The sequence below is a fragment of the Salmo trutta genome, chromosome 1 (assembly GCF_901001165.1).
Source record: "Salmo trutta chromosome 1, fSalTru1.1, whole genome shotgun sequence".
NCBI classification, from domain to species: domain Eukaryota; kingdom Metazoa; phylum Chordata; class Actinopteri; order Salmoniformes; family Salmonidae; genus Salmo; species Salmo trutta.
The window spans coordinates 75,221,532-75,246,571 of record NC_042957.1 but is presented as its reverse complement, the minus strand read 5'-3'; the positions used below and the strand labels follow the sequence as shown (position 1 = coordinate 75,246,571).

Sequence of the window (25,040 nt, the reverse complement as noted above, 5' to 3'; positions counted from 1 at the left end):
TATTAATCACCACATATCCTCTACCCTCCTCCATTATATAATCCATGATGTTTATATTAATCAGCACATATCCTCTACCCTCCTCCATTATATAATCCATGATGTTTATATTAATCACTACATATCCTCTACCCTCCTCCATTATATAATCCATGATGTTTATATTAATCACTACATATCCTCTACCCTCCTCCATTATATAACCCATGATGTTTATATTAATCACCACATATCCTCTACCCTCCTCCATTATATAATCCATTATGTTTATATTAATCACCACATATCCTCTACCCTCCTCCATTATATAATCCATGATGTTTATATTAATCACCACATATCCTCTACCCTCCTCCATTATATAATCCATGATGTTTATATTAATCACTACATATCCTCTACCCTCCTCCATTATATAATCCATGATGTTTATATTAATCACTACATATCCTCTACCCTCCTCCATTATATAATCCATGATGTTTATATTTGATCACTACATATCCTCTACCCTCCTCCATTATATAATCCATGATGTTTATATTAATCACCACATATCCTCTACCCTCCTCCATTATATAATCCATGATGTTTATAGTAATCTCTACATATCCTCTACCCTCCTCCATTATATAATCCATGATGTTTATATTAATCACCACATATCCTCTACCCTCCTCCATTATATAATCCATGATGTTTATATTAATCACTACATATCCTCTACCCTCCATTATATAATCCATGATGTTTATATTAATCACCACATATCCTCTACCCTCCTCCATTATATATTCCATGGTGTTTATATTAATCACTACATATCCTCTACCCTCCTACATTATATAATCCATGATGTTTATATTTGATCACTACATATCCTCTACCCTCCTCCATTGTATAATCCATGATGTCTATATTAATCACTACATATCCTCTACCCTCCTCCATTATATAATCCATGATGTTTATATTAATCACTACATATCCTCTACCCTCCTCCATTGTATAATCCATGATGTTTATATTAATCACCACATATCCTCTACCCTCCATTATATAATCCATGATGTTTATATTAATCACCACATATCCTCTACCCTCCTCCATTATATAATCCATTATGTTTATATTAATCACTACATATCCTCTACCCTCCATTATATAATCCATGATGTTTATATTAATCACCACATATCCTCTACCCTCCTCCATTATATAATCCATGATGTTTATATTAATCACTACATATCCTCTACCCTCCTCCATTATATAATCCATGATGTTTATATTAATCACTACATATCCTCTACCCTCCTCCATTATATAATCCATGATGTTTATATTAATCACCACATATCCTCTACCCTCCTCCATTATATAATCCATGATGTTTATATTAATCACTACATATCCTCTACCCTCCTCCATTATATAATCCATGATGTTTATATTAATCACATATCCTCTACCCTCCTCCATTATATAATCCATGATGTTTATATTAATCACTACATATCCTCTACCCTCCTCCATTATATAATCCATGATGTTTATATTAATCACTACATATCCTCTACCCTCCTCCATTATATAATCCATGATGTTTATATTAATCACCACATATCCTCTACCCTCCTCCATTATGTAATCCATGATGTTTATATTAATCACTACATATCCTCTACCCTCCATTGTATAATCCATGATGTTTATATTAATCACTACATATCCTCTACCCTCCTCCATTATATAATCCATGATGTTTATATTAATCACTACATATCCTCTACCCTCCTCCATTATATAATCCATGATGTTTATATTAATCACATATCCTCTACCCTCCTCCATTATATAATCCATGATGTTTATATTAATCACTACATATCCTCTACCCTCCTCCATTATATAATCCATGATGTTTATATTAATCACTACATATCCTCTACCCTCCTCCATTATATAATCCATGATGTTTATATTAATCACCACATATCCTCTACCCTCCTCCATTATGTAATCCATGATGTTTATATTAATCACTACATATCCTCTACCCTCCATTGTATAATCCATGATGTTTATATTAATCACTACATATCCTCTACCCTCCTCCATTATATAATCCATGATGTTTATATTAATCACTACATATCCTCTACCCTCCTCCATTATATAATCCATGATGTTTATATTAATCACTACATATCCTCTACCCTCCTCCATTATATAATCCATGATGTTTATATTAATCACTACATATCCTCTACCCTCCTCCATTATATAATCCATGATGTTTATATTAATCACCACATATTCTCTACCCTCCATTATATAATCCATGATGTTTATATTAATCACTACATATCCTCTACCCTCCTCCATTATATAATCCATGATGTTTATATTAATCACTACATATCCTCTACCCTCCTCCATTATATAATCCATGATGTTTATATTAATCACTACATATCCTCTACCCTCTTCCATTATATAATCCATGATGTTTATATTAATCACCACATATCCTCTACCCTCCATTATATAATCCATGATGTTTATATTAATCACTACATATCCTCTACCCTCCTCCATTATATAATCCATGATGTTTATATTAATCACTACATATCCTCTACCCTCCTCCATTATATAATCCATGATGTTTATATTAATCACCACATATCCTCTACCCTCCTCCATTATATAATCCATGATGTTTATATTAATCACCACATATCCTCTACCCTCCATTATATTATCCATGATGTTTATATTAATTGAATACAGAAAGGAAAATGCAGCACACCGCTGCTCATGCTCCCAGGTGATTTTATTTATAACAACGTTTCAACCCTTAGGTTTTCATCAGGCAACGATATCCCAGCTGGGGGTGGAAGGTCCTTTATATAGGGGCGGTACTCAGTGACATCACTTCCTGAAACAGGAGATACAAAAAATATAACATAGGTTCACTATATTAAACATTCAATGTATCAAAATATATGATCATACACAAGGAATGTGATCAGTATTTACAGTAGTATATGTATACATAGACAGAAAATATTTGAATAATGTTTGGATAAAATAACATCATTTTGACATTTTGAAACTATAAAAATGGTTTCAAGTCAAACTCCTTGTTAAGGCCAAGAGGAGACAGTGTGTTCAGCCTGTGGATCCAGAAAGTTTCCCTTTGAAGAAGTTTCCTCTCAATGTCCCCTCCCCTGTGTGACATCTTGACCATTTCTATTCCAATGTATCTCAGAGAACTAATAGGATGTCCAGCTTGTACAAAATGAGCAGCAACCTGATTTTTTGTCTCACCTGTCTGTATATTGCTGCGGTGCTCACTGATCTGTCTTAAGGCTTCTATGGGTTTTCCCTATGTAAGACAGACTACAAGGACATGTCAACGTGTAAATAACATTGGTGGACACGCAGGTAATCAGGCCTTTGATCTTAAATCTCTGTCCTGTGCGGCGGTAGGTAAATGAGTTGCATTTATAGGTGAAGCTGCATTGAGCACATTGGCAACATTTGTAATTACCCTCCGGAACCTTGTCCAAGAAAGTTTCCCTTTTCTCTGGTGGATAATCAGGTTTGACCACAATGTCTCTCACGTTAGGCGGTCTTTTAAAGACCAAACGTGGGGGATATTTAAAAATGACTTTCAATTGTGGGTCAGTATCAATAATGTCCTTAAATGCCTTCCCCAATGGTGAATATTGGGTGAAGCATGATGGGGCGTTTTCTGCTTTTTCTTTAACTTTTGGTTAAAGGCTTTCCAACTGTGTTAGTCCTTCAAAATGATCATTGGCATGTTTTACCCAATTGTCTTTGTACCCCCTTTCCTTAAACCTTTGTGTGAGGTCCGTGGTCTGTTTCTTTTAAGAAGCATCAGAGCTGCACATTCTTCTGATACGACTGAATTGGTTTATAGCTAGACTTTTAATAAGTGGATGTGGATGAAAGCTGTCACCTCTAAGGAGGGTGTTCCTGTCTGTAGGTTTCCTATAGAGATCTGTAGAGAGGGAGGTTTTATCCTTAATAACCTTCACATCAGGAAAACTGATTTGTGATAGGTTATAGTTAAAGGTGAAACAAAGGTGTTCATTCATGGAGTTTAGATTAGCATGGAATTCCAAGAGTTCTTCCTGGGTCCCTGTATAGATCATGAAAATGTCATCCAAATATCTCCAAATTAGGGGAATATTTGCAAGAAAGGGGTTAAGGTCTTGATTCAGCACCACATGTTTTTCAAACATTCCTAGATATAGGTTAACATAATTAAAAGCCATAGTGCTCCCCATTGCTGTCCCTTTGGTCTGGAGGAAGAAGTCTCCTCTGAAGAGAAAATAGTTGGAGGTTAGTAGCAGTTCAGCCAAGTCCACAATACAGTTGGTGCTGGGTAGAGCATTAGGGGGACGATCATTGATGTAGAACATGAGGGCCTCTAGGTCGCCCTGATGGGGGATGTTCGTATATAGACTGGTAACAGAAAAGTACACAGAATATAATTTTTCAGGAATAGGGTCCACAGAATTCAAAATATTAATAAAATCAATAGATTCTCTGGTATACGTGGGGAGAGAGATCACCCAGGGTTTCACAAAATGGTGGAGATATTCTGTGTCAGAGATCCGTTACCACTGACAATGGGCCTGCCTGGTATAGGTGGAGTCACGCTCTTGTGAATTTTGGGGAGAGCGTACTTTATAGTGCCCTGATCAACGTAGTGCACTATAAAGAGAATAGAGTGCCATTTGGGATGCACCCTCAGTTTCAGCCCCCCCCCCCCTTCTCCCCCCCACACACAGTTCTGAGAGGAGATAAAATACATGAAGCTATAAATAAGGAATGGAGGACTGGAGGGGAAGCAGGTGTGTCCTGGGGGAGAAAGGGAACAACACATCACTTCCTGTAACTCAGTGTCAGAACTAGAACACGTTCCTGGTGAATGACTCTGATAACTAGAAATAGTGGACATGAAACTATCAGCTGGTCTTTGGGTGGAACTGAAACCAGCACCAACCAGGACTGATGTGAGGGAACAGATGAGGAAAAGGAACTGAACCAGGGTCCATGAAGACTAGAGGAAGGAGGGTGCCCAAACCTTAGTTAGACTGATATAGTATCTCTACGACACCCATCCACAAGGACTAGAGGAAGGATGTTCCCTTAACCTTGGTTAGAATTATATAGTCTCAACTACATCACCACTCCTCTCTGAACCAGATCAACACAGAATTTATGATAGCTTTGTACTGACAACAGAGATACAGTACACTACCTTTCAATAACATTATCATTTGTGATTGATGATTTGTGTTGATGTATGATGGACATAATGTCGTCTAGAAATGTTCTTATCATTGGATTCATCATCTCATATTATAATAAGTGCATCTATACACAATATGTCTGTGTATAGTATCTGTAAATACGGCAAATACAGAGTAAGGTACTACAGGACTACTTTACAAATATACTGTTGAAATACATCTCTTTCTTCTTTCTCCCTGCTGGTAAATATACTCATGAACAATTCATGCCTCAATTATCTCAAGCAGGGGCGGAAATCCCGGGGGGGACACGACCCCCCCATCCTGGGAAAAATATGATTTGTCCCCCCCAATATATCACTGAAACATAACTATGTAATTTAAATAATATTAATAATACGCAATGAAAGCAATTGTGCTGATTATAGACACTTAATAGCTCGTTTTTAAGTTTCAAAAGATTGCGACCCCCCCACCCTTTGCCTCACAATGGTTTGATCCACTGCCAGTTCCTTAGCTTGCGAGGTAACGTAGAGGTCGTATCTACTGTCTGAAAGGCACTCAATGCACGTAACTGACGTGAGGTTAATCCAGTCAATCGCGCACACACACTAGCTGAATATGCAGAGCTAGCGCGCAAATATTAACTATTAAGCTAGCTAGTACCTATTCCATTTATGTGGCGTCGTCAAAGATGGAATCTTTGCTATCGTCAATTTATTCCAAGATCAGCATGCCTGTAAGTTATTGCTTCAAAGTCCCTGTGATAAGGTTAGCGATAAACTGAACAGAACTACACTCTCTTCTACCATTGTTTTAAATATATTTAATGGTCTCGTTGCAAAAGCTAAATTGTCGCAAGGGAACTTTTATTTATTTATTTTATTTCACCTTTATTTAACCCGGGTAGCAAAGATTATAGCAAACACCACTGAATTGGTGCTCGCTAGCTTTGCAAATTCAGCTATTGTTAGAAGCCAGCCAATATGAAGCAAACGATTAAAATTACAAAAGGTTGCAGCATATGTTGTGTAAATGGTGAACTCATACAGCTGTCAACTCTTGTCACTGCAATCCGTTTCACATTTACTAGCTACCTTTTAGATCGAAGCCCATATAGAATGATAGAAGATAAGATGATAGAAGCCCATCTCCTACTGTAAATAACCTACATACTGTGTGTGTGTAGCCAACCAGGTAGAAAAATGGCAACATCAGAGTATTTTTCAGTACACCAAAACGCAAAGTAAGAACCCTAGTAGCCTAATATCTCAAAGACTAATTGATAAAATGTTCATAAGAAAGAAATTAAATTCTAATGAAAATGTTTCACAATGATGTCATTAGGCAGAGCAGGCAACAGATGGCACACAGACAGCAGAGTTGGGGACAGATATGCAGGGACAGACTGGCAGAGACAGGGAGTCTCAGGTAAGTTTGTTGAGTCTTTGTTTGGCAACATTATGAAAGGTTCTCAATTTTTTTTACTTGTAAAATAGGAACATAATTGGAAAATGCCATGGATACCCCCACTCTCAACTTAAACTGGTGACTGAACTAAGATTTGTTAACCTATCACCAAGCCAGGGAGGACTAGAGGGAGGGGCCTCTACAGTTAACCTATCACCAAGCCAGGGAGGACTAGAGGGAGGGGCCTCTAACAGTTAACCTATCACCAAGCCAGGGAGGACTAGAGGGAGGGGCCTCTACAGTTAACCAATCACCAGCTGCTCTCTTTGCCCAACATGAGATTCTGTCTTCTTCACTGACTCATATTCTACCTCCATCAAACCATAACTGGAGTTTAATATCCTATACTAGTTCTACACAGGACCAACATAATGATGTGGTATCTAATCTCCTACCTCCATCAAACCATAACTGGTGTTTAATATCCTATACTAGTTCTACACAGGACCAACATAATGATGTGGTATCTAATCTCCTACCTCCATCAAACCATAACTGGAGTTTAATATCCTATACTAGTTCTACACAGGACCAACATAATGATGTGGTATCTAATCTCCTACCTCCATCAAACCATAACTGGAGTTTAATATCCTATACTAGATCTACACAGGACCAATATAATGATGAGGTATCTTACCCCCCCCCCTCCTCTCCCCACACAGTTCTTATAGGAGATTTAATAACCTCTTCATTTACATGAAGCTATAAATAAGGAGAGGAGGATGGGAGGAGGGGAGGGGACGCAGGTGTGTCCTGGGGGAGAAAGGGAACAACACATCACTTCCTGTAACTCAGTATCAGAAATAGAACACGTTCCTGGTGAATGACTTTGATAACTAGAGATAGTAGACATGAAACCATGCAGAATGTGAAACACTGTAGCATGACGCCGCGCAACACTGAGTGTACAAAACATTAAGAACACCTTCCTAATATTGAGTTGAATCTTACAAGGTCATAGTTTAATGCTGAAAGACTAAGTGAAGGCCAGACCTATACAGTTGTAATTAATGCTGAAATTATACTGAGTCCAAAATCTAATGTTAATACTAGAGAACAGTTTATACCATGTAATAATGGCAGCTTCAAACTCTCTATACATTTGCCTTGCATTCCTGCATCCTAAGGTAAAATAGAGGCCAGCGTTCTAGTCTGAAATACTTGAATGCTTCTCTCTCTCCACCTAGCATCTGGGTCATTCCACCAATTCTGTGCCTATTGAAAAGTGTAACGTGGTAAAATATTTCTTAGATTTTGTCAGAAATAGCACATATTCGCCTTCATTAACAACGTTTTCCCATCTCAAGAGGTTAAATAAAGAATTTACTATAACAAATGCCTATTAAGTGCCAAATAAAGTAACAGGGCTGATGATTTCTTCTTAAATGAGCCATGAATCCCCTTGTGGAAGCTTGTTGTGTGCAAAAGGGAGTAGAAATTGAATGCAAACTTCAAAATGTTGTATTTATTTTAAAAACATTTATATCCTATCAACATTATACTCAATTTGCTCAGCTTTCCACCACAAAAAAAACACAAAATTTCCAAGAAGAGTAGAACCAGCTCACCTGCTTTTACTATATGATTTGACTATTCGATGTTTAATGTTTCTTTTGAAAAAACTGTTTAAAAAGGAGTAGTTTCTCCTTATTAATTAAAGGTAGACTCAGTTAAATGATGTTGCCACGAGCAGCACCGGAGATATTGAGATGAGCAAGATGCGGAGCGGGAGCAGGTCACAGAGTTGACCTTAAAACCGGGGACAGACGTAAATGAATCACTAATCACATAAATAATTAAGGGAAGGGAAAGGGGGATACCTAGTCAGTTGTTTGTCGAAGCAACAAAATAACTAAGGCTTTACATTGATGTTGAAACTTAGAGACATTTGTGGATTAAGTGTGTTTAAAATCTCAGAGAAACATGTCAAAGTTCTGCATTTTGGCAGTTTAGCACGTTTTTATTCAGATAAAAAAATCAGATTTATTGAATTTTCCATGTGGTCTTTATTAAAGGGCACTTCATTTAATATAACAGGCTTTTAAAATTCTTGGTGCACAATTTCACCTTATAATATCAAAGGAAACTCTTTGTGGAACGACTCATCTTTTCCTTTCTGTCCCTGCTTCTTGTCTCCAAGGATCCCTCTTTCCACTGCACATCCCTCCGTCCTCCATCCCCTGTGCAACTTCACTCCATCTTATCTTTACACCACTGGGCTGGGAGGCCATCAGCTCATTATCTTTCCCGTAGCATGTGGCTGCTTTCCCTCCGAACCTGGGATACAGATGCCCCTGGAGAAACTTATCAGGGTTGGTGGATTCCCTGACAGAGACCTTCTTGGCTGAGCTTGCAGTAACTCAAAGCTTCATTGAGTCATGCCACAAGGGTGAGGCACTCTGCTTCTTTGGGATCTGTTCCAAAGCAGTCAACTGGGTTGGGTCAAGTTTCACAAATTCATTGTAGAAGAACAGGCATTTCCGGCAGTTGTAATTGACATGCTCTCCATGTGGCTGGGAAAGAGTAGAGAATCTATATTACATTATATGAGGTATTATATGAAGTTAGAAAGCATTGAACAGAAGAGACACACATCAGTTCAAATTCATTAAAATGGTACAGCCATAAATAAATATTCCTTTCAGTCCAATTTTAGCTGGGATGTTACTGGCTGTGGTATTGTTGTCGGTTCAGCATTAACACACTTATAGAGCAGACTCCCCACAGGCAGATTCAGGTGTCTCAGGCTCCCATTCAATTCCTCCTGTGAGTGGAATGCAGGAGTGGGGACCAGGGGTGGACATTCTGGATGCTTTTCTGCATATTGGTCACTATGGTGTGTGAAGTCAATGCTGTTTAACCGCTTTGGCTCAAGGTTCCTCCACGTCCCTGCATTCCATTGTCGCTGCTCATCGGTGCAGGCTATGCCAGTTAGCCCACTGGACACTGCATTCTGCACCTGTGATAGAATGTTTGTTACAAAAAGACATTCAGAGAACATCCCATTATTAACAATTGTGTGACTGAGGCCTATGTGATCAACTTAATCAAAACACATGCAAGTTACATCATAAACGTACCTTGCTATTGTTCCCAATGAGATGAGGCCACTTATACTTACCATACTTTAGCCATTACCCCCAACCACAATGATATTTTACAAACCTTATTCACCCAGAAAAGCAATAACACTAAAGAAATACATGTGATGCTGACATGTATACCCTACTCACCTGGACTCCATAAACCTACCTTGCTTCCTCAACATGAGATTTGACAGGATACTTACAGATTCCCCACATTAATACAGCAGTTCTGTTGATCCACATATACATGTTATAACAACAATAAATCATGACGTTCTCAATTCAGCTTTCATCCAACAAAACGTTTGGTCTAACTGCTATGTTAAGCCTGACTCTGTTATCATTCTGTGTCTAGATAAGGCAGTACTGCCCACTCATCTATAAAAGGAACAAAGAAAATAGGCTATCATCATCAGTTACAAGAGCAAGTAACCCAGAGATTGATCCAAGGTATCATCTGAGAACTCTATCATAAAGTTAGCCTATGGATTATAGTAACTGTCACAACAACACATATAGGCTGTAATGCAAGTGACTTTGCTTATTTGCCAACCTTCCACAAAATTGAGGCTGCATGACTTTCCAAGGCCAACGATGCAAGCGCATCCAGCCGGCTCTACTGATCCGTTGTTGGATACACAAGCAGAGTGGTAAGAGCTGCTTGATTGGCTGGGCTGAACATCGGCCTTCAAAAATACCAATACTTTTCCCTCCTCCTGGTGAAGAAGAACTCTGCCCACCTTACCACTGTGGAGGTACTGATAGGCCTTTTCATAGTGGAACCATCCGTTCCCAAGCAGAGCACAAAGTAATTCAAATTGTCCCCATACGTCATTTCATCCACCCAATTATTAATCATGGATGGATGGGGTATGGTGATACCATCCGACCTCCGAAGAGCCATTTGTGTGTGTTCCCAAATGTGAGCCATGTTTTGTTTTTGTTTATTTGTTAGGATGTGTTAATGATGCACGTTTTTTTATTATTAGCTAGCCACCGCTCTGAGGTAATTTGCTAGCATTGACGGAAGTTGTAAAACGGAAACACAAACACAATCGCGTTTGAATGGAACTGGGTCAAGTGGGCGGGGCTACATAAGGTGAATAACTGCCTTAATGTTGCCGGACCCCAGGAAGAGCTTATGGGGATCCATAATAAATATAAATACCTTAAATACAAATCAATGAGTTAAAGTACTATCCATACGATGCAGTGTTGACTTGGTGATGGTGGTGATGATGATGATGGTGATTATGATGATGGTGATTATGATGGTGATGATGATGATGATGATGGTGATGATGATTATGATGCTGGTTATGATGGTGATGATGATTGTGATATAATGATGATTATGATGATGATGATCACAACAAGAGAGACAGCATCAGCTTCCTTTCAGACAATGTCTTCTTATAATCTTTTTGACATGTAGGGATGGATGGTACTTCCATTTCCAGATCTCCCAATGTGTAATGTATATATTGTTATAATAATCACTGATCAACTTCAACTGCTGTTTCTTAGAGTTCACCCCTCTGCCACGCATGAAGCAGAAGTGAGTGTATTTGGTGAGGAGATTTTTGTCATAGTGTATATCACTGTGATACGTTCTCATTACCATCATGTGTCAGGCAGAAATACACCGCTGAGTCTTCCTCCTCCACATTATTAACCTCTTGGTGACCCCTTCGAGATAGGATCCCGTTAAAGGGATCGTTTGACAAAATAGCATGGCGCGAAATTCAAAACAACAAAAATCTTATAATTTCAATTTCTCAAACATACGACTATTTTACACCATTTTAAAGATACACTTCTCTTTAATGCAACCACATTGTCCGATTTCAAAAAGGCTTTACAGCGAATGCAAAACATTACATTATGTTAGGACACCACCAAAACAAGAAAAGCCACACAGCCATTTTCCTAGCAAGGTGATGCGTCACAAAAACCCAAAATACAGCTAAAATTAAGCACTAACCTTTGACGATCTTCATCAGATGACACTCATAGGACATCATGTTACACAATACATGTATGTTTTGTTCGATCAAGTTCATATTATATCCAAAAACAGCATTTTACACCTTTTTCAATATTCTGAGTACATAGCTCAACCATCAATGCAAGCTATACAGTTAGCCACGAAGTCACGGCGTCAACAAAACTCTAAAATAGTGTTATAAATCTTTTCTTACCTTTGCTGATCTTCGGCGGAATGCACTCGCAGGATTCCCACTTCGACCACAAATGTTCATTTGTTCGATAAAGTCTATAATTTATGTCCAAATACCTCAGTTTTGTTGGCGCGTCCAGAACACCATTCCAAAGGCATGAGGCGGGGGCGCAAATAAATAGACGAAAAGCTCAAAAGTTCCATTACCGTTTGTAGAAACATGTCAAACGATGTTTACAATCAATCTTTAGGGTATTTTTAACGTACAAATGCGATAATTTTCCAACCGGACAATAGCGTATTCATTCCAGAAGAAAAATAAGGAAAGGCACGCTCGCGGGGTTGCGCATCACCAAGTCCCATGTCCTCAGACAGGCCACTGATTTACTGAGCTCCTATTTTCTGCCCAGTAACAGGAGAAGGATGAAACAAGTTTCTAAAGGCTGTTGACTGCCAATGGAAGCCTTAGGAAGTGCAACGTGACCCCCTTAGACACTGTAGTTTTGATAGGGATTCAAAAGAAGAACTACAATTCTCAGATTTCCCACTTCCTGGTTGGATTTTTCTCAGGTTTTTGCCTGCCATAATATGTATATCCTACCTTCTGAGTCTGAGTAGGAGGCAGTTTAATTTGGGCATGTTTTTCATCCGAACGTGAAAATACTGCCCCCTATCCCTAAGAGGTTTAATAATCAAACGATAATCTGATTCAGACTGATGATTAGATGTGAATTTAGAGGAGGAAAGACCAGAGCCGTAGAATACACGTCTATCACCATGGTACCAAAACAAAACATAGTGAGGGACTCCTCCTGGAACCTGTTTATACCAACGAGCAGCACTATTCTCAACAGTCCCCAGGTTACAGTCCATAGTGGCCGTCTCTCCTTTCCTCACTGTCACAACAGGAGGCTTCTGTGTCACCACAGTCACACCACTGACACCTGGGAAATAAGAATATGACATGTAGTAAAGAGAAACCTACAGACTCATTATTCATAAAACAGGAAGTAAAACCTCCAGGAAGTCAGACTCCTTACATGTTAGAGCAGTGATGAGAGTGCAGAGTGTCCCCAGCATGTTGTCAGTGTGTGGTGTGAACGGCCCTTACTGTCCAGCTGAGAGATGAGCAGGGTTGGAGTGTGAGGAGAGGAGAGGCTGCAGGACCCTCCTATAAGGAGACAGACAGGGAGGAACAGAAGGAGGGGCATCTACAGTTAACCTTCCACAAGCTACTTTCATTGTTGATTGACATATCTGGGGCTTCACAAGACCAACAGACAGGTTTTAAAATAATAATGTTATATATCATATATTTTTATAATTATTATTTTTCACTGTCATTTCTCTGATTGGTCAAAGTAACCAGATTGTATGAGAGACAAACTAGTATGATCATTGCTCTACATGAGATTCTGTCTTCTTCACTGACTCATATTCTACCTCCATCAAGCCATAACTGGAGTTTAATATCCTATACTAGTTCGATTGACCATTGGGTTCTTGGTCACCTTCCTGACCAAGGCCCTTCTCCCCAGATTGCTCAGTTTGGCCGTGCGGCCAGCTCTAGGAAGAATCTTGGTGCTTCCAAACGTCTTCCATTTAAGAATGATGGAGGCCAATGTGTTCTTAGGGACCTTCAATGCTGCAGAAATGTTTTGGTAACCTTCCCCAGATCTGTGCCACGACAATATCCTGTATCGTAGCTCTAAGGACAATTTATTTGACCTCATGGGTTGGTTTTGCATGTCAGAGCAAAAAAAAAGACAGCCGCCCAGCCAAACTTAACAATCAGGTGAGAAGAGCCTTGGTCAGGAAGGTGACCAAGAACCCGATGGTCAATCTGAAAGAGCTCCTGCCCGGTCAACTGTAAGTGCTGTTATTTTGAAATGGAAACGTCTAGGACATGGGTTTCCATGGCCAAGCAGCCGCACACAAGCATAAGATCACCATGCGCAATGCCAAGCATTGGCTGGAGTGGTGTAAAGCTCACCGCCATTGGACTCTGGAGCAGTGGAAACGCGTTCTCTGGAGTGATGAATCGCGCTTCACCATCTGGCAGTGTGATGGACGAATCTGTGTTTTGCGGATGCCAGGAGAACGCTACCTGCTCCAATGCATAGTGCCAACTGTAAAGTTTGGTGGAGGAGGAATAATGGTCTGGGGCTGTTTTTCATGGTTCGGGCTAGGCCCGTTAGTGAAATTAATTCTACAGCATACAATGACATTCTAGACGATTCTGTGCTTCCAACTTTGTGGCAACAGTTTGGGGAAGGTCCTTTCCTGTTTCAGCATGACAATGCCCCCGTGCACAAAGCAAGGTCCGTTTAGAAATGGTTTGTCAAAATCGATGTGGAAGAACATGACTGGTCTGCACAGAACCCTGACATCAACCCAAATCAAACACCTTTGGGATGAATTGGAACGACGACTGCCAGCCAGGCCTAATCGCCCAACATCAGTGCCCAATCTCACTAATGCTCTTGTGGCTGAATGGAAGCAATTCCCCTCAGCAATGTTCCAACATCTAGTGGAAAGCCTTCCCAGAAGAGTGGAGGCTGTTATAGCAGCAAAGTATGAGCCAGGCAAAGGGGGGACCAACTCCATATTAATGTCCATGATTTTGGAATGAGATGTTCGACGAGTAGGTGTCCACAAACTTTTAGTCATATAGTGTAGCTAGCTAGCAAGCTAGCCAACTTTAGCAAGTTAGCTTTGTGTGCTTGGTTGTGCAAGCATGCATTGTTGGCAGGCAAACTACAGAAGAGCGAGTAGGCTACAATTCCCCATCATTTATCAGTGCAATTTTGACGGCCAACTAACTGAAAGTTTGGGAGGGTTCATCTAATGTTCCTTCGTTAGATTTGAGCTAATCTTCAATAGGACTGTAAAGTTCCTAAATGTAAGAGGACTCCCAAGTGGCATTAACATATTTGCTGAAATCCATTCAGTTGGCTTTTGGCGAATGCATTCTAAGGATCTAAAGTCACACTATTGAAACTACTTGTAAACACACAGTCCAGTTCAAAGTGAATGATGGCAGGCCTGTGTTGCAAATAAAGAGAAAATGAAAAACTGTTTTCTGAACCTTCCTACTACAGAAAATGAGCCCATAGTGTAGAACCTCACTGTTTGTTATCATTGATCTATCCGACACCAACACAAGGTCAATGGTGGTTTGGGTAGATGGACAGACCCTGGTGGGATCATTAATCAGCTGGTATGAAGCAGATTACAAAAATTCTTAAGAGCTACAGCTAGAAACAGTATATTATGGAAACCAGTTTTTGCAAGTAAAAACAATTAGAACAAACCACATACTATCACCCACCTGAGCTTCATCATGCAGATAACCAGCTGTCAATTGTTGTTTGGCTTCCTAGCTTCCTAGCATGGATCCTAGCATTGGATTGTTGTAAGTAAATGATATCTATAAAAGTGCTCCTCAATGAGGTGTGGTGGTTGCCATCTTAGTTACAACATCTTTTTAGCAGCTATCAAACCTGACAACATTAAATGTATTTTCTGTAATGACAGTGGTGAATTATCATTCAGTAATAACAGTTTGGGGGAACAAGGTATGATGATATAGACTACCGGAGAGAAGACAGAGGATACCTCTTTCCAAAACATGTCCCCTGGTCACTCACAGTACATATTTGGGGTTTCCCGAGTGGCACGGTGGTCTAAGACACTGCATCTCAGTGCAAGAGGTGTCACTTCAGTACCTGCTTTGAATCCAGGCTACATCACATCTGGCTGTGATTGGGAGTCCCATAGGGCGGCCCAGCATCGTCCAGGTTTGGCTGAGGTACGCTGTCAATGTAAATAAGAATTTGTTCTTAACTGACTTGCCTTGTTAAATAAATCTAAAAAAGGGACCATATTATATCCTGGCCAATATCCGCTTGTACTATTTCACTGTACGATGAATTAAGATGACATGATACATTCAATATAGTTTATAGTTACAATATTCAATAGTGTTATAAACTTGCATCTTTCTACCATGTCCTGTACAGTAGCATTTGAGTCAGTAAAATTTTTGCCAGCAGGTAGAAAGAGAAAAGAGAAACATATTGTAATATGCTGCCACCTTGTGGCTCAAAGAGATGTATTTCAATAGAATACACTGAGTAGACAAAACATTAGGAACATCTTCTCTTTCCATGCCATAGACTGACCAGGTGAATCCAGGTGAAAGCTATGATCTCTTATTGGTGTCACCTGTTAAACTCAACTTCAATCAGTGTAGATGAAGGGGAGGAGACAGGTTAAAGATGGATTGTTAAGCCTTGAGATCAGGGGCGAAAATCTGATATCAATTTTGGAGGGGACAATTACATTACATTTTCTCAAGAGCAATTCCTGAGGGGGACACCAAAAGTAGTGCTGTAACACATAGCCTACGTTTAATATGGTAAATGTATATTGAGGAACCAAAGAAATAAGGTGTTTGCCGTACTCCTAACTACCGGTACCCAAAACTACACAACTAATCACAACAGCAATACCATTGCCTTTAACTGTTAGAGGCCCCTCCCTCTAGTCCTCCCTGGCTTGGTGATAGGTTAACTGTAGAGGCCCCTCCCTCTAGTCCTCCCTGGCTTGGTGATAGGTTAACTGTAGAGGCCCCTCCCTCTAGTCCTCCCTGGCTTGGTGATAGGTTAACTGTAGAGGCCCCTCCCTCTAGTCCTCCCTGTCTGTCTCCTTATAGGTGGTTCCTGCAGCAAATATGTATTCTAGTATAAACAGGTTCCAGGAAGAGGTCCTCAGTATGTGTTAAGGTTTCACCATACTGATGACTCTCCTAATCATTATGGATCTGGTTTCTCCTCTGATCGTTTCACATCTAAAGCCACGTCTGATAAGGATTATCAGTTTATAATCAGTAATGTGGAGGAGACAGACTCAGCAGTGTATTACTGTCAGACTCTGAATGACTCTCCTTTTGCGCAAATATCACAGTGATATACACCATGACAAAAACCTCCTCACCAAACACACTCACTTCTGCTTTCAGATGTTCTGAATATAGACACTAACTGAATGTCAAGTCATCCTGAACCAGTGTGTCTGCAGTATGAGAACAGGCCATGCTTGTGTTTTACACAAAACCCTTCACACATTTAGTAGAATGTTGTCATTAACAATTACACCTAGTTGTCACAAACCATGAATGATAAAGTGATATTCCAGATGGTTCCGTCCTAACAGAAGACTCCATGTGTCAGATAACCTCTATGATAGTCAGTCCCCTGGTTTACAGTAGAGACATATTACATCAACAGTCATTTAGTGATATACTGTTAGTTCAGAACCCCACCATCCAGATAATATTATTATGTTATTATTATACATATTATGACATGCTGATATAAACTAACTAACATTACTGAGCAGAAACAGAATACTGCTCTTTACAATGCAACAAAACAAATCCAATATGTTTATGAAATAGTCTTCGCTCAAAAATTTCCATTTTTTATAGTTTAATAGTGACTCTAATTGAAATGTATGTCATAATGATGAAAATATAGCATACATCCAGTTATTATTTAGAAATCTGTCTGTTGGTCTTGTGAATACCCAGATACAGTACGTTTGAGAGTAGATAGTGATTGGTTAACTGTAGAGGCCCCTCCCTCTGGTCCTCCCTGGCTTGGTGATAGGTTAACTGTAGAGGCCCCTCCCTCTGGCCCTCCCTGTCTGTCTCCTTATAGGTGGGTTCTGCAGCCTCTCCTCTCCTCACACTCCAACCCTGCTCATCTCTCAGCTGGACAGTTAGGGCCGTTCACACCACACACTGACAACATGCTGGGGACACTCTGCACTCTCATCACTGCTCTAACATGTAAGGAATTTACTGTTTGTTCAATCTGAATCTAAAAACAATGCCTTGGAAGTTTTACATTCATGTCTGATTAATTGTCTTAATAAATTGTGTGTTTAATTCCCACAGATGTCAGTTGCCAGAAAGCAGTGATACAGACACCTTCAGTACTGACTGTCAGTACAAAGGGGACTGCTACTTTTCACTGTGACATTACCAAAGATGAAAACAATTATGTAAACTGGTATAAACAGGTTCCAGGAGGAGTTCCTCAGTATGTGTTAAGTTATTACTATACAAACAACTCTCCTGATGAATATGGATCTGGTTTCTCCTCTGATCGTTTCACATCTAAAGCCACGTCTGATAAGGATTATCAGTTTATAATCAGTAATGTGGAGGAGACAGACTCAGCAGTGTATTACTGTCAGACTCTGAATGACTCTCCCTTTGCGCAAATATCACAGTGATATACACCATGACAAAAACCTCCCCACCAAACACACTCACTTCTGCTTTCAGATGTTCTGAATATAGACACTAACTGAATGTCAAGTCATCCTGAACCAGTGTGTCTGCAGTATGAGAACAGGCCATGCTTGTGTTTTACACAAAACCCTTCACACATTTAGTAGAATGTTGTCATTAACAATTACACCTAGTTGTCACAAACCATGAATGATAAAGTGATATTCCAGATGGTTCCGTCCTAACAGAAGACTCCATGTGTCAGATAACCTCTATGATAGTCAGTCCCCTGGTTTACAGTAGAGACATATTACATCAACAGTCATTTAGTGATATACTGTTAGTTCAGAACCCCACCATCCAGATAATATTATTATGTTATTATTATACATATTATGACATGCTGATATAAACAAACTAACATTACTGAGCAGAAACAGAATACTGATCTTTACAATGCAACAAAACATATACAATATGTTTATGAAATAGTCTTCTTACAAATATTTCCATTTTTTATAGTTTAATAGTGACTCTAATTGAAATGTATGTCATAATTATGAAAATATAGCATACATCCAGTTATTATTTAGAAATCTGTCTGTTGGTCTTGTGAAGACCCAGATACAGTACGTTTGAGAATAGATAGTGATTGGTTAACTGTAGAGGCCCCTCCCTCTGGTCCTCCCTGTCTGTCTCCTTATAGGTGGGTTCTGCAGCCTCTCCTCTCCTCAAACTCCAACCCTGCTCATCTCTCAGCTGGACAGTAAGGGCCTTTCACACCACACACTGACAACATGCTGGGGACACTCTGCACTCTCATCACTGCTCTAACATGTAAGGAGTCTGACTTCCTGGAGATTTTACTTCATGTTTTATTAATAGTGAGTCTGTATGTTTCTCTTTACTACATGTCATCTTCTTATTTCCCAGGTGTCAGTGGTGTGACTGTGGTGACACAGAAGCCTCCTGTTGTGACAGAGAGGAAAGGAGAGACGGCCTCTCTGGACTGTAACCTGGGGACTGTTGAGAATATAGACGGCCACTATGGACTGTAACCTGGGGACTGTTGATAATAGAGACGGCCACTATAGACTGTAACCTGGGGACTGTTGATAATAGAGACGGCCACTATGGACTGTAACCTGGGGACTGTTGAGAATAGAGACGGCCACTCTGGACTGTAACCTGGGGACTGTTGATAATAGAGACGGCCACTATGGACTGTAACCTGGGGACTGTGATAATGGAGGCGGCCACTATGGACTGTAACCTGGGGACTGTTGATAATAGAGACGGACACTATGGACTGTAACCTGGAGTCTGTTGATAATAGAGACGGACACTAAGGACTGTAACCTGGGGACTATTGATAATAGAGACGGACACTAAGGACTGTAACCTGGGGACTATTGATAATAGAGAGGGTCAGTCTGGACTGTAACCTGGGGACTGTTGATAATAGAGAGGGTCAGTCTGGACTGTAACCTGGGGACTGTTGATAATAGAGACGGCCACTATGGACTGTAACCTGGGGACTGTTGATAATAGAGACGGACACTATGGACTGTAACCTGGGGACTGTTGATAATAGAGACGGACACTATGGACTGTAACCTGGGGACTGTTGATAATAGAGACGGCCACTATGGACTGTAACCTGGGGACTGTGATAATGGAGGCGGCCACTATGGACTGTAACCTGGGGACTGTTGATAATAGAGACGGACACTATGGACTGTAACCTGGAGTCTGTTGATAATAGAGACGGACACTAAGGACTGTAACCTGGGGACTATTGATAATAGAGACGGACACTAAGGACTGTAACCTGGGGACTATTGATAATAGAGAGGGTCAGTCTGGACTGTAACCTGGGGACTGTTGATAATAGAGAGGGTCAGTCTGGACTGTAACCTGGGGACTGTTGATAATAGAGACGGCCACTATGGACTGTAACCTGGGGACTGTTGATAATAGAGACGGACACTATGGACTGTAACCTGGGGACTGTTGATAATAGAGACGGCCACTATGGACTGTAACCTGGGGACTGTGATAATGGAGGCGGCCACTATGGACTGTAACCTGGGGACTGTTGATAATAGAGACGGACACTATGGACTGTAACCTGGGGACTGTTGATAATAGAGACGGACACTATGGACTGTAACCTGGGGACTGTTGATAATAGAGACGGCCACTATGGACTGTAACCTGGGGACTGTGATAATGGAGGCGGCCACTATGGACTGTAACCTGGGGACTGTTGATAATAGAGACGGACACTATGGACTGTAACCTGGGGACTGTTGATAATAGAGACGGACACTATGGACTGTAACCTGGGGACTGTTGATAATAGAGACGGACACTATGGACTGTAACCTGGGGACTGTTGATAATAGAGACGGCTACTCTGGACTGTAACCTGGGGACTGTTGATAATAGAGACGGCCACTCTGGACTGTAACCTGTGGACTGTTGATAATAGAGACGGTCACTCTGGACTGTAACCTGGGGACTGTTGATAATAGAGACGGCCACTATGGACTGTAACCTGGGGACTGTTACTGGTAGTGCAGCTCGTTGGTATAAACAGGTTCCAGGAGGAGTTCCTCAGTACATGTCAAGGTGGTACCAGACTGGTTGGAGCTCTGTAGAATATGGTTCTGGTTTCTCCTCTCCTAAATTTACATCTAATCATCAGTCTAAATCAGATTATTGTTTGATTATAAACAATGTGGAGGAGGCAGACTCAGCAGTGTATTACTGTAAGACCTGGGACAGCTCTGTTTATGACTATGTATCACAGTGATATACAGCATGACAAAAGCCTCCTCACCAAATACACTCACTTCTGCTTTAAAAGTGGCAGAGGGGTGAACTCTAAGAAACAGCAGTTGAAGTTGATCAGTGATTATTATAACAATATATACATGACATATTGGGAGATCTGGAAATGGAAGAACCATCCATCCCTACATGTCAAAAAGATTATAAGAAAACATTGTCTGAAAGGAAAATGATGTTGTCTCTCTTGTTGTGATCATCATCTTCATCATCATTACCATCATCATCATCATCATCACCACCATAATCATCATCATCAGGTCAAGACATCATCATAATATCCTCATCAAGATCATCATCAAGTCAACACTGCATCGTATGGATAGTGCTTTAACTTCAAAAGGACCAGACACCAACAGCAGAATATGATGCTATACTATATACTGTTACGTCATAGAGAGAAACTCTAGAAAAGCCTGCGATGTTTATAGAGAGAGTGAAGCTCTGTCTGAATGGGATATTTCAATTCCTGTCCTCTCAGTAGAGAGAGTGAAGCTCTGTCTGAATGGGATGTACCAGTTCCTGTCCTCTCAGTAGAGAGAGTGAAGCTCTGTCTGAATGGGACGGTTCAGTTCCTGTCCTCTCAGTAGAGAGAGTGAAGCTCTGTCTGAATGGGATGTTTCAGTTCCTGTCCTCTCAGTAGAGAGAGTGAAGCTCTGTCTGAATGGGATGGTTCAGTTCCTGTCCTCTCAGTAGAGAGAGTGAAGCTCTGTCTGAATGGGATGTACCAGTTCCTGTCCTCTCAGTAGAGAGAGTGAGGAGGTTTTTGTACGGCTGTGTATACAAACTGAATCACTGTGGTATTCGGACAAGGAACCAAGCTCATTGTCAGTGGTGAGTACCCTTTCTTTTAACTTTATATTTTTGAATTCAAGGTTTTTTGTAATACATAATAGTTAATAGAATTAAATATTTAACATTATATTCTTATTTCATATTTATTTTGTGTAAATAACCTACTTTGTGGACCGATTATCAAGTGTCATGTACACATTGTGACATCTTCATATCCTACAGTATATCTGTAGTTGTTGATTTCACATTTAAACTTAATAAACGTATTGCACTATTTCAACATGTAGGTTACTGCTGTCACTTGACAACACTACTCATTTATAATGTCTAAACAATAATCATCTATTTACTTAGAGGTAGATTTGAATGTGAATGCTACATAAAGTTGTATCAACCTTTATAATGTTGGTCCCACATTATATTAAATGATGATAAAAACATGTATATGGTAGTTACACACAAAGTAACTACATGATTCATTACATTGTAGGCTACTACATTACAGTTCTCTGTTTGCTGGTTGACTAGAAGTAGGATATATGTTTGATTGTATCCCTCATTTAGCACATCTGACTACTTGATTATGGTTAAACTTAGAGATCTGAACTCGTTATCCACTTGCACAGAAATCTGCTTTACCTCTGAAAAGTCACATATGGAGAGTTACTTAGAAAGTTTCTAAATAAGTCCAGCTACAAACAGAGATTTGTGAGTAACATGTAACAATAGAATTACATGGTTTTAGTGGCTTTTCATTTTATGAGCCCAACATGTTAATTGTTTGTAGTCTTTGAGAAAACGTTATATTTTTATTCTACACAACCCTGTTTCATTCTACTAACATATCAAATGATTTTGTGTAATATTTATTCTGCTCATTCCATTGGTCCAGACTCTACCCTCCCTCCTCCTGTCTTGACCATCCTCCCTCCGTCCAGCGATGAGTTGAAGTCCAACAAAGTCACCCTGGTGTGTCTGGCCAGTCAGATGGCCATGGGCTACGCCGATGTCAGCTGGACCGCTGGCGGGAATCCGGTCACCGGCGACATCGCGACCAGTGGCCCGGTGCCGCAAGCCGACAAGACGTTCCAACTCAGTAGTTGTCTGACCGTTGACATGTCAGAATGGAACCAGGACAAAGTGTTCTCATGTAAAGTCACCGTGGGCTCCAAGTTCGCTGAGAAAGGCATCAAGAAGTCTGAATGCAGCACTGAATAGCCTGAGAACCATTGTAATGTCAATTTGATTTTCTACATCACTTTTCAAGTTATTATTAATTCATTAGAAGTTTAACCTGCATATATACATTATGTTCCATTAAAGAGAGAAATATCCACTAATACTGATATTGTAGGCTATATGATAAGTATACTTTTTATATTTGAAATTGGTTGCTTTGCAGATGTATAATAGAGGAATAGTTAGAGCTTTGTTGTATTGTGGATATTCAATAAAGAGCATTCTAAAGAACAAGTGTTTGTATTTGATCATGTTGATGAGCATCAGTGATAGCAGCACTAAATGAGGGGGAATTTAACTGAACTCAAATAGAGCAGCCTGCTCTCTGACTTTAGTCCAGATCCAGAAATAGTTGATCCAGATATCCAGGATGTAGAGCAGGTTTACTGTAATGTTAATGAATAACCAGAGATGATCCAGATATCCAGGATGTAGAGCAAGTTTACTGTAATGTTAATGAATAACCAGAGATGATCCAGATATCCAGGATGTAGAGCAGGTTTACTGTAATGTTAATGAATAACCAGAGATGGACTAGAGGTTTAGTTTAAATTAGAACTTCACATTGTTGAGAACCTTCATTAGTATGATATGATTGTTTTATAAACTGGGTTGTTCGAGCCCTGAATGCTGATTGGCTGACAGCCGTGGTATACTGAATCAGACCGCATACCAAAACATTTATTTGTACTGCTTTAATTACGTTGGTAACCTGTTTATAATCCCATTAAGGCACCTCGGGGGTTTGTGGTTTATGGCCAATATACTACGGCTAAGGGCTGTATCCAGGCACTCCACGTTGATTCTTGCATTAGAACAGCCCTTAGCCGTGGTATATTGGCCATATACCACACCCCCTCAGGACCTTATTGCTTAATTATAATATAATTCTGAAAGTACCTATTTAATTATCATCCATATCTATCTAAAGAAAACTGTTGATATGTAAAGAAAGCATGTGATTGGGGATCACATTATTTCCTGTACAGTAATGGCTTGTACTTTTTCACTGTATGATGAATTAAAACAACAATACAATGACATGATATGTTCAATATATTCATATTTTATAGTTACAATATTCAATAGTGTTATAAACTTGCATCTTACTATGATGTACAATAACATTTGAGTCATTAATATTTTTGCCAGCAGGTGGAAAGAGAAGAGAGAAACATATTGTAATATGCTGCCATGTTGTGGCTCATACAGTTGTAATATGCTTCCACGTTGTAGCCCAAACAGTTGTAATATGCTTCCACCTTGTGGCTCAAACAGTTGTAATATGCTTCCACCTTGTGGCTCAAACAGTTGTAATATGCTTCCACGTTGTAGCCCAAACAGTTGTAATATGCTTCCACCTTGTGGCTCAAACAGTTGTAATATTCTTCCACCTTGTGGCTCAAACAGTTGTAATATGCGTCCACCTTGTGTCTCAAACAGTTGTAATATGCTTCCACCTTGTGTCTCAAAGAGATGTATTTCAACAGTATATACTGAGTGCACAAATCATTATGAACACCTGCTCTTTCCATGCCATAGACTGACCAGGTGAATCCAGGTGAAAGCTATGATCTCTTATTGATGTCACCTGCTAAATCAACTTCAACCAGTGTAGATGAAGGGGAGGAGACAGGTTAAAGACGGATTTTCAAGCCTTGAGATAATTGAGGCATGGATTGTTCATGAGTATATTTGTCAGCAGGGAGAAAGAGGAAAGAGTTGTACTTCAACAGTATATTTGTAAAGTAGTCCTGTAGTACCTTACTCTGTATTTTCAGTATTTACTAGGGGTGAAACGGTAAGTGTATTCGTAATGA

At 39.9% G+C, this 25,040-nt stretch overlaps 1 protein-coding gene and 1 long non-coding RNA gene across 2 annotated transcripts; both read left to right on the top strand.

Annotated features, from left to right (window-relative positions):
* The first annotated feature begins 17,727 nt into the window (after positions 1 to 17,727).
* On the top strand, positions 17,728 to 23,454 carry LOC115207806 (immunoglobulin lambda-1 light chain-like). The gene is made up of 4 exons (XM_029775297.1): positions 17,728 to 17,886; positions 17,995 to 18,325; positions 21,983 to 22,020; positions 22,874 to 23,454. The coding sequence occupies exons 1-4, from the start codon at positions 17,847 to 17,849 to the stop codon at positions 23,197 to 23,199; spliced, it is 735 nt and encodes a 244-aa protein (XP_029631157.1). The 5' UTR covers positions 17,728 to 17,846; the 3' UTR covers positions 23,200 to 23,454.
* Positions 19,066 to 20,509, top strand: LOC115207811 (uncharacterized). Its single transcript, XR_003881063.1, has 2 exons — positions 19,066 to 19,170; positions 19,267 to 20,509. It is a non-coding gene; the product is annotated as an uncharacterized LOC115207811 (long non-coding RNA).
* Positions 23,455 to 25,040: the final 1,586 nt, after the last annotated feature.

Coding starts and splice junctions, on each gene's coding strand:
- LOC115207806 (XM_029775297.1), top strand. CDS start 17,847: ATGCTGGGGACACTCTGCACTCTCATCACTGCTCTAACAT. Junction 17,887..17,994: donor TCTCATCACTGCTCTAACAT/GTAAGGAATTTA, acceptor TAATTCCCACAG/ATGTCAGTTGCCAGAAAGCA. Junction 18,326..21,982: donor GACTCTCCCTTTGCGCAAAT/ATCACAGTGATA, acceptor AAACTGAATCAC/TGTGGTATTCGGACAAGGAA.